Genomic DNA, 11,727 nt, shown 5'->3' on the forward strand with positions numbered 1-11,727 from the left:
TACGCAATGCTTTCAGTTTTGTTTTATCTTCATATTATTATATAAAAGTTTATTTAATATTTATATATATAAGTGTTTATTTATTTTTGTCTCATGACCTCTTTTACTTTGATCTCATTTTCAATCTCTCTTTTTTTTTTCGTTATATTCTTCACTTTCCCTAATTTTCATGGAATTTGTCCAATGTCTGTCTACCAAATGCCACTATTTTATAGGCAATTTGACAAGTAGGAGATGGATTACATGGATACTAATAATGTGCAATGTTGAGATACATAGACAACACTTTGGAAAATGAGGGCATGACACCTGGGACATTAAGCATGTCTATCAAATGAGCATCTATTATCATAATATTTATAATACTCTCATTAGATACTCATTATATATATGAAATATGTTTCGTTAAAAAAAAAATCCTAGTGAAAGAAAAAGAGTACATATTTCATATAATTTATACTCCTAAAAATTATATTTACTCTCCCTCATGGAAACATCACTTGAGATCTCTAAGTCGCCGCATTCTAATGTTGTGCACCAGTTTTTTAAAGGTTATGGTAGGTAATGCTTTTGTAAATAAGTATGTCAGATTATCATGAACGGTAGAAAAGCTTCGGTGAAATATGTTTTGTTCTATTTCCTTTAATATATCATTCTTTGATTTATGTTGTGTCGTCTTCGTATAATATCTTTGGAAGTAGATAACCTGTTGAGATTTAGCTTTGTGTGGATAAGATAAATATTCAAAATCTATATAACCAACTAGATTAAAATTTGATTTATTTAAATAAAACAAACTCATGTTGATCATTCCATGGAGATAACAGAGTATATGCTTAATTCCGTTCCAATATTTTTTTGTTGAAGAAGAACTATATCTTGTTAATAAATTTGCTGAAAATGCAATATCTGGTCTTGTATTATTAGTAAGATATATTAAGTGCACAAATTGTACTAAGATATAGTACTTTAGGACCAAGTAGTTCTTTATTATCATCTCGAGGTTGAAATATATCTTTCCTCACATCTAGTGGACGAACTTCCATTGGAATGTTCAACGGATGTGCTTTGTTTATATAAAATCTTTTAAAAAAATTTCCTGTATAAGTTGACTGATGAATAAATATCTCATCTGCTAAATACTCAATTTACAAACCAAGACAAAATTTTATTTTTTCAAGATCTTTATCTCAAATTATTTATTAAGATATTCTATTGCCTTTGAAAGTTCTTCAGGAGTTCCAATTATAGTTAAATCATCAACATATACAGTTATAATAGTAAATTCTGATTGATTTTTCTATAAAAACACACAAACAAAATAATATTTGTTCTTCTAAACAAAATAATATTTGTTTTTCCAAACCTCTCAATTAGGTTTACAAAACCTAATATTCTATTGACTTTTGCTTTTAGTATTATTAGTTTGGAAAAATATTTTCTACTTGTAAGTATTGTATGTGTAGTTGCACTCTGCCAGACATAGATCTTTTTTACTCATTTTTGAGTCGCACAACATATGAAGATGATCCAGGATTCTTCATTAAAAGAAACTAATTACAATAAGAAAAACAACATTTGGAATATACAAAAGTTAACGTCTACTAAGAGGGGAAAAAAACATCAAGATGAATAAAAAAATAACATTAAGTTTAGATATTTTCAAAGTCAAAGGAAACACTTGATGTTCCATCAATTCTGCTTGTTTTCTCTTTAGAGATTCAAAGAAGTTTGCTACATCCAAATTTGTCATATGGGATGGGTCAAATATGTCATTATTTTGATATGCAAAATTTGCTTCTACAATTTAAATTTTTTTCCTTCAGGGATGCTTGATAAAGATCAGCTAAGTGTTTTAACGTACGTGACTAATCCCAGTCATTTCGCATTGGAAGCATTTATTTTCAACACTTTTTGAACTATTGTCTTGTGTAGCTTTTTCTTTGTGATCATTATTTTGTGTGGTTTTTTTGAAATTTGAATGATTAGAACGATCACTACGAAAATAATAATTATTTCTTACTCTACCACGGTCACGACCTCGACCATTACCACGATTATTAAAATTCACAATATGAACTTTAGGGAATGTTGTTGTTCTAGTTGGTCAAGATTCATGATTTTTCATCCACGATAAATAAAATTTACAATATTCACTTCAGAGAATGTTGTTGCTCCAGTTGGCTAAGATTTATATATTTTTTTAATTAATAACTCGTTATTTGTTCGACCACGAGAAGACATGAAATTAGATTCAAATATTGTTTAAAACCTTTCTCTTGATATTGCTACTGTAGAAGCATATTCGAAATGTAGAAAAAATGTCTTCTCTAACATATTAATTTAAAAATTTGGAGCCTCAAGTGCATCCATTTACAACGAACTTTAGGAAGATTTTTTTTTTCTTTTCTGATGATCACATTTTTATGGCATCTAGGTGTATTTTGATAGCAAGCACTAATCATAAATAATTATTATCTTTAATATCAAATGCTACAAATTTTCTAATTTTATAATATTATTCATTAGGGGTGTACATGGGTTGGGGGTTTTTTTGGACCAACCCAAAAATTCGGGTTGGTTGGGTTGACAACCTAAAGAACCCAAATAAAGTTTCTAACCCAACCCAACTCAACCCTTAAAATTCGGGTTGGGTTGGGTTGTCGGGTTATAACTTGTTTTTTTCTTTTTAATTAAAAATATGTAATTTATATACAACATATGAATAATAACTAAAATCTCATAAATTCAAATGCTAAATACCAAATATCTAAGATATTTATTGCAAACTTCAAATAAAGATAAATATCATAACAATTTTAAAAACTATATATTTAAAATTCACAAATTAATTAATACAAAGTCATCAAATTTTAAACAAAGAGAAATATATAGTATATTTTGTTTATATATATATAAAACTCGGGTTGGGTTGGGTCAACCCTAATTTTTTTAGCCAACCCACGACCCAATCCAATCCAACAAAAAAAAAAAAAAAGAATTAACACACGGTCATGAACATCTAATGAACATCTATTAGCATAATATTTAGAATAAAAGCTTTGATGTCTCCTATGTTGAAACAGATGTCACAAAAGTTGCTACACCATGGAAGAACCATTGCCCTAAAAGCAAATATGGTGTGACCTTGGTGCTAATCACTTATGTCGGTTGCTGCCCAAGGTTGACACAACCTCCAAATTCAAGCCTGCACTCGTCGGAAAAAGGACTAGAATCGATAAAAAGGTTGCTCAAGAACAATAGAAATCAAGTGGAGAAGAATGAATGAAATTCAGTTGTGTGTCCTCTCTCATAGATCTGGAGGACACCAACGGACGAGAAACCAACTGTCATAAACTCAACGAAAAAACCTATGAATATAAATTCCAACAATAAAAAACTCCAACAGTCAGAATACTAAACGGTCCAGATGATTAAGTAATAAAAATTTAATTTATAATTAAAAATAATAATTTATAAATAAAAGGATAAGTAATAAAAATTTAATTCTTTTTCATGCAAGCACAATTGCCCAAACCCACCCCCATTCGACTAAACGGACAACGGTGCACACGTGAGATGGAAGTATGTGGTGAAAGTCCAACTCATTTTGGGTTCTTATCTAGAATGCCTTGGTATTTATACCCATTAGGCAATTCTAAATCTATCCATGTGGGACAAAACTTTCCACTCTCTTAACTTTTCCTATGGACCTAAGCACAAAAGTCATTTCCAACAATCCCCCACACAAATGACGGTTACAGAAAAGTTAACAAGTAAAGAAAATATAAGTTTAATTGAAAATAAATAAGTGTTATGAGTAAATAAAGGAGATCGGATTTAAACATCAATATTTAACGATTTGAATTGATACATAATGAAGTAGGGCAACAACCTTGTTAGAGAGAGTGAATTACTTCTTGAACTTTCAATAATACTGGTTGAGACTCCTACAACATGTCTACTACTAGTCCTCTCGATTTTGCGATATAAAGTGTGCTTAATATGGCCATACATATAAACCTTGGGTCATCGTGAAAGCTCTAAAAAGAGACCTTTAAACTCTTTCATAGAACGCGGTCCACCTTCACAACACATTAATTGCTTCATCAAGTCTATCGCAATAGACCACTTAAAACTGAGTTATGAAGACTTTGCATCTAGTCCATACTAAGACCTACTTCATCAAGTATGTCAAAGAAAAACCACTCAAAACTGAGCTATGAAGATTTTACACTCATCCATCAAATTCATACCAGTACCACCCAAAAAAAGGACTATGGAATTTTAAAAGATTTTAGTTCTTTTCATCAAGTACGTACCAAACGAAGGGCTATCGACCATCAAGTTTATTGCAATAGATTACCCAGATAAAGGGCTATAGAATCCTATAAGGGTTTAAGCCTCATGTTTATTGGTAATTCTAAAATTATTTTCCTTGTTAGGCCTTTGATCAAAGGGTCAACCAAATTTTGCTCAGACCTCACAAAATCCAAGGAAATAATTCCTCCCTATAACAATTGTTTCACAGCTCCATGCTTAAGACGTATATGTCTTCTTTTGCCATTATATACACTATTCTTAACAATACCTATGGCAGCCTATGAATCACAGTGCACAGATACTGGTACTGATGCCCCCTACAATAGTAAATCCCCTAGCAGGCTTCTAAGACATTCAGCCTCATGTCTTGCTAGTTCTAGAGCAATAAATTATGATTCCATAGTGGATCTAACTATGCAAGTATGTTTTACAGACTTCCATGATATTGCTCCTCCTCCGAGTAAAAAAATACAAACACTTGTACAACTGACTTCGTCATTATCAAATCTAGTTAGCATTACAATAACCTTCTAATACAGCAGGGAATTTGTTAAAATGTAAACAATAATTCACGGTTCCTTTAAGATATCTTAACAGACGATAAAGAGCACTCCAATGATCCTTATTAGAATTATGTGTATATCTACTCAATCTACTAACAACATATGCAATATCAGGTCTATTATAGTTCATTAAAAACATAACGCTACCTATAATCTTTGCATATTCAGATTGAGATACACAATCACTTTTATTTTTCTTAATACTTATACTAGCATTATAAGAAGTTCTTGCAGGAGGATCATCAAAACAATCAAACTTCTTTAGTAATTTTTCAAAGTAATGTGATTGGCATAGAGAGAAACTGAAGAAAAACCATTTTCAGTTTTTCTTATCTTAACACCAAATATTACGTCAGCTTCCCCTAAATCTTTCATTTCGAAATGGGAAGATAATAACAATTTGGTATTCCTTATCATCTCTACATTTGTTCCAAAGATGAGTATATCATCAACATACAAACATATAATCACACAATCAGCTCCAAACAACTTTGAATAAACACACGTATCATGAACAGTTTACCTTAAAACCATTATTTATCAAAATATCATTGAATTTTTCATACCATTGTTTGGGAGCTTGTTTAAGACCATAAAGAGATTTTTTTAGTTTACATACTTTGTTTTCCTGACCGGCTATTGTATAGCCTTCAGGCTATACCATATAGATTTCTTCTTCTAGATCACCATTGAGAAATGCTATTTTTACATCTGTTTGGTGAATTAGAAGTCCATGGGTAGTAATCAATGCAATCAAGGCTCTAATAGTAGCTATTTTTGTTACAGGGGAATACGTGTCAAAATAATCAACACCTTGTTTTTGTGTATACCCTACTACTACCAGTCTAGCCTTGTATCTTTCAATTGAACCATCTGGCCTCATTTTCCTTTTGAAAATCCGCTTACACTTAATAGGTTTACTTCCTTTTGGAAGATCTACTAAGTTCCAAGTTTGGTTCATGATTAGAGAATCCAATTCACTCTTAATAGCTTCCTTCCATAAGCTAAAATCTACAGAACTTAAAACTTCTTGGTAAGATTTAGGATCCTCATCTATAAGGTACATACATACAAACTGATAGTCAATATCATTTGGCCTTTCAACTAAAAAAGTAGTTAAAAAATCAGGACGAAAATTTTTCTCAGTTCTCTGTCTCTTACTTCTTCTTGGTTCTATAACAGGCATTATATCCGTATTGTTAGCGTCTACAATATCAGACATACTACTAGAAGCTATATCATGCATACTATTAGAAAAGAAAGGCATGGAATCATAATCATTCTCACAATTAGTTGTTCTAACAATTTTAGTGTTTCCCTTTTTCAAAGGAAAAACATGCTCAAAAAATTCTGCATCCCTATATTCACACACAGATCTATCAATCAAGCACATGAATCTTTATGCAGCGCTACTTTGTGCATAACCAATAAACACACGATTAAAAATTTTAGATCCTATTGTAGGTATCTTGAATGCAGGATATGGAATCTTATCCAGTTTCTTGTGAGGTACTCCATTAAAAATAAAACAGGTAGAAAGCACAGCTTCCCCACACATGTTATCAACCAATCTACAACTTAACAACATAGCATTCATCATTTCTTTAAGAGTTTTGTTTTTACGTTCTACTATACCATTTTGTTGTGGTGAATAAGGAGCAGTAAATTCATGAATAATGCCATTTGATTCACAAAATTCTTTCAGTTGTATTATCACTATATTCACCACCTCTATCTGATCTTAACCTCCTTCTTATCTAATTGATTCTCTACTTCTGCTTTATATTTCATAAACATACTACCAACTTCATTTTTTATCTTTAAAAGATAAATTCTAGTATATCTAGAAAAATCATCAACAAAAGAAATGTAGTAATTTTTTTCCACCTCTACTTGTGATATTTTTTAAATCAACTAAATCAGAGTGAATAAATTCTAGTAATTCTGTACTTCTAGATGCGACAGGTTTAAAAAGTTTCTTGGCAAACTTTGTTTCTACACAAATAAAACATTTACTAGTTTCATGTGTTTCAGATGCATTAATTAATTTTAAATCCTTAAGTTTCTTAACTGATGCAATATTCACATGATCTAGTCTATAATGTCACGCATCAAGAGACTCAACTATATAAGTAGAATTAGAAGTACTTGTATTCATCATATTTGAAATAGAAACAGTATTCAGTACAAAAAGACCATCAGCAAGATATCCCTTACCAACAAAGTCTCCATTTTTGGTGAGGACAACCTTGTCAACTTCTAGGACAATTTTTAGCCCAACCCGATTCAACAGACTCCCAGATACCAAGTTCCTATGTAAGGGAGGTACATACAATATATTATTTAAGGATTAAGTTTTTCCAGAGGTTAATTTTAAAAGAACCTTCCATTTTCCAAACACCCCTGTTGTGGCCGAGTTATCCACGAACACACACACTCTATCAACAGTGTCTTTGTAGTCATGGAAGAGCTCTCGGTTTGAACAGAAATGTCTCGAAGCTCCGGTGTCAAGTATCCAGTCAATTTTGTTTTCCACCAGATTTGCTTCCACAACAACAACAATTACGTCATCTTATTCAACAAGATTAGCTTGTGGTGTAGGTTGGCTGATTTGGCCTTCATTTTCTTTGACTGCATTGATAGGATTCGTGTCCTGGTTTCCCACGGACATAACAAATCAGTTTTTTCTTTTCAATCTTCCCACCAGTAGTTTTGCAATGTCCATTCTTTTGAAAAGAATTATTCTTTCCAGATTGCTTCTTATGATTTATGGACCTATCTTTGTTAACAACAAAAGATTCAACCAATTAGCATTAACTGAATTTAGATTTCCAGAAATTAGCTTATCTTTTAGCCTGTTGGCTTTTTCGGTGCGCATGTGATGATCAGCTCCTGGAGTGTCAGATACTTTTGTTTGTGTTTCAAATGATTTATGTAGTCGCTTCAAAATGGGGAAAATTTCTCAAGCAACACATTAGCCTGTAGAATCTCACACATTTTCATGCCCTCGGCTAGAACGTTCGCCACCAAATTTTCATACTCATGTATCTGCTCCACTAGCGATTTTTGGTCTGTCATTTGGAATTATAGCCATTTACCAACAACGTACTTTTTGCGACCAACATCATCTCCATATCGGGACTCCATTGTACTCCAAATTACCTTTATTGATTTTTAAAGTACGAACAAATCGAACATTGAATCTGTCATATGATTCAACAAGATGGCCACAGATTGTTTTGTCTTTCTCGTACTTATCAGGTCAATTGTGGACTACTTTGATTGATCAGAAACATCAATAGATTAGACGAAAGATTCTGATTAGAGACAGTACTCACCTTTTTGATAGGCACTTCTGTGGTGAGGATGTAATTAATCAGCAACTGCTTGAAGAAAATCAATAATTTATGAGACCAACGACGATAATTTGCTTCGTCCAATGATTCGAACTTGAACAAATCATGGAGAACCGTACCATTCTTAATCGCCATTTGTTGAAACAAATGTCACAAAAATTGTGTAGTGGAAGAACCATCATCCTGAAAGCAAATACTAATCGCTAATACCTATTGCTCCTAAGATTAACAGTGTCCACATTCATACAATCGTAAAAAAAAAAAGTTGTTTAGAACAGTAGAAATTGAACAATATTATATTAGTGTGTGAGAAGACACCAACATACGAAAAATCCAACGGTCAAAACTCGATGAACAAAAACAAACGGACATGAATTCCAAAAAAGGTAAAACACTCCAACGTACATAAATTCCAACGATCAGAATATCAAACGATCCAGACCATTAAGTAATAAAAATTTAATTTCTAAATAAAATAAAAAACATTTTATAAATAAAAGAATAAGTATTAATTCTTTAATGTACAAATGCGATCACCCGAACCTATCCATTCGACTAAATAGATGTCGACAGCAGCGACACATATGATAAAAGGATTATACTTCACCAACCAACCTAAACCCAAAAATCATTTCCAACGCTTTTTGAAATTTGTGGTTAAATTCTAAAATTGATTTGTAGTTCTACTGCTACACCCTCCCAATATAAATTTATGAATCCTCCTTCATAAACAGGACTATATAAACTTAAGAAACAATAATGGGAAAAAATAATACTCCTACTATTTCTGCGAGAAACACAACATGTAGCAAAAGGAATCATACTCCCACAATATTCTTACATTCCCTCTTTTTTTTCCTTTTTTCTTATTTTTTTCTTAATTTGAGGAAATTAAACGCACACGTGACACGTACATCCTCTCTGCTTGAAATACTCAAAATTCCAAAATTATTAAATTATTTACATATAAAGTACGAAAGACTTGGGCCATCGGTTGTTCATTGGGCTACCTTCGTCATGTCTTTCCTCCTCCTCGGGCCTTTCCTCCTTGGGCCTTCACCCCTTCTTGGGCCTTCCCGCTTTCTTGGGCCTTCCCACTTTCTTGGGCTTTAACCCCTTCTTGGGCTTTCCCACTTTCTTGGGCCTCAACCGGTTCTTGGGCCGTATCCTCTTTTGCAGTACCTTGCGCTTGGGCCGTTCCTCCTTCCTGGGCCGGGCCAATTTCCTCGGACTTCTCTCCACTCTGAGCCGGGCTCACATCCTCAATCTTCCCCCCGTCCTGGGCTGGGCCGACTTCAACTTTATCAGTCTTCCCACCATCTTGGGCCTTGCTCTGAATAGCCTGGCCGGCCTCTTTAGTCCTTTGGGCCGCTTGGGCTGCTGTTTCACGAACCCATTGCTTAGCCTGATCCAGGTTAAGAGGAACTCGCGATCTACGCAAGTAGTTAGCCATCCATGAGAGCGACGATAAGGCCGTAACCCCAAAAGCCCCCGACGTCAGAAACCCCGCGACGGCGAAGGCGATGACGACGGCAGCAGGGACCAAAACAGGGCTGAAAATGAGAAACAGAGGAGAAGTGATAGCCAAGGTGACGACGGTTCCGATGAAGGAGATTCCGGCAAGGAAAAGGAGGGCGGCGGCGATGGGGAAGAGAGTAAGAAATGCCAAAAGATGGGAAGATGAAAGGTGCTTTTGGGGAAGGATGGCTCGGAAAGGATGGGTTGTGGGTGAGTCATAACTAGGCTGATTTGGAATTTGGGGTTGTTGCTGGTGAGATTCCGCCATGGAAATTGAAGGAGAAGAAGAAATTAAATTGGGAATTTTGGTGGGGAGAAAAGGGTTTGTGGGTTTTAAGGGGAAGAGTGAAGAGGACACGTAGAAAAAGAGGACACTTGTTTGAGAATTAAGGATTGAAGGTTTGCATGAGAAACATGTCGATGAATCGGGTTGGACCATTTTTGTTAGTTGTCATCTTCCATATTTTTGTCCAATTTTGCACTGCATTTTTCAATTTTCGATTTTTGTGGTTTTTTGTTTGATTTAAAATTGCTTCGTCGATCTCATCAGTTTATCCATACGCCCACTGCTTATCGCCACTACTAACGTGGTTTTGTTTGTTCTTAGCCATTTGTGGGATTCAGATGTATGTTGAGGCAAAACAAATTTCAGATTTTATATATTATATATATCTATATTCCATAGGAAACATTTTCAGTAATTCCATTCCAAATCAAAGCTTGAAATTTGGTTCAATTCTCATAAACACTAGACGAATTCCATACAATAAACTAATTAATCACTTTCTTCAATATATATTATTTTTAGGTCCACTGACAAAATTCATCCCGAAGTTAGTACTTATGATCCCATGAATTTTCGTAAATAGTCTTATGGTGGAATAAATTTCAAGATTTTATCTAATCATAAATTAAATTCTAATTATAACATATGAACTAAATTTTAACTTTTTCTTTTTTCCAAAATCATTCGGTTTAAAATAGTTGGCTTGAGTACTTCATTTCCTTGGCTTCTTTCTATTATTTCAGAGTTGTTGATTTCAAGTAATTTAATAATAGGAACTTCATCTTTTGATTTGCCTCTAATTTAGTTGATAATTTTTTAAGCATATAATAGATCTGAATTTTTAATTTTGTGTAAATTCTTTCAACTTTTAAAAAAAGTTTAATAACTAAGTCTTTAAACTTTTAATTTCCTGTAAAATAAAATTTTCACAATTATAAATCCATATTTAAATGCAAATTAGGAAGCTTATAATTTCATTATATTTAAAATTAAAATTTATATATAATAGATTATCGATTTTTTAAAAAATTCAAATACATCGACATAAAATTGAAGATCGAAATCTATTAGATATAGAATTGTTATATTAAACACTTAAAAAGTGAGAACAAATAAGACACAAACCTCAAAAATTCAATAACTAAAATTGTAATTTAAGCCAATTTTAATTTTGTACCTATGATATTTAAGTTATTTTTAATATTACATTATAAATCCAAGTAGATTCAAATTTACTCTCTAAGAGTAGAGATACTTCTGTCACTGGCCTATTCTCAACTGAGCTTGTTCCTATCATTTTAGAAGATGAAATTTAATTTGGTGTTATATATTACATACACCAAATTTATAATTTAACCAAAAATTCATTTTAATTAACCAACATCTTCATAATTGGTTATTAAGTATGTCACATATGTTGCATTTTAAACTTTTTTTTTTCCTTGCACACTTTTAAGCTTATTAATTGAGTCATTCTTGTGTTGATTCTTGAAAATTTCTTTTAACCTTTGTACTAATTAAAATGTTGAGACCTTATTTTGATATAATTGCACTATTTTATTTAGTTCAACTTTAAGAAAATGCTAGTTAGACTTTTAAAGTTGGAATTAATGGGTTTTTTTAAGAAAAAAAATCTTCCCATCATTGTAGTGCAAAATAAAGATTGATATCGAAGTTAGGC

General features: G+C 32.6%; 1 protein-coding gene across 1 annotated transcript; it reads right to left on the reverse strand.

The window, feature by feature from the left end:
* Nucleotides 1-9,002: 9,002 nt before the first annotated feature.
* Nucleotides 9,003-10,244, reverse strand: LOC120083360 (oleosin GRP-17-like). The gene has a single exon (XM_039039091.1). The coding sequence runs from the start codon at nt 10,197-10,199 to the stop codon at nt 9,258-9,260; it is 942 nt and encodes a 313-aa protein (XP_038895019.1). The 5' UTR covers nt 10,200-10,244; the 3' UTR covers nt 9,003-9,257.
* Nucleotides 10,245-11,727: the final 1,483 nt, after the last annotated feature.

This window comes from Benincasa hispida, chromosome 8 (assembly GCF_009727055.1).
Source record: "Benincasa hispida cultivar B227 chromosome 8, ASM972705v1, whole genome shotgun sequence".
Taxonomy (NCBI): domain Eukaryota; kingdom Viridiplantae; phylum Streptophyta; class Magnoliopsida; order Cucurbitales; family Cucurbitaceae; genus Benincasa; species Benincasa hispida.

Excerpts from the sequence above, each read along its gene's own strand:
- LOC120083360 (XM_039039091.1), bottom strand. The coding sequence starts at position 10,199 with ATGGTCCAACCCGATTCATCGACATGTTTCTCATGCAAACCTTCAATC.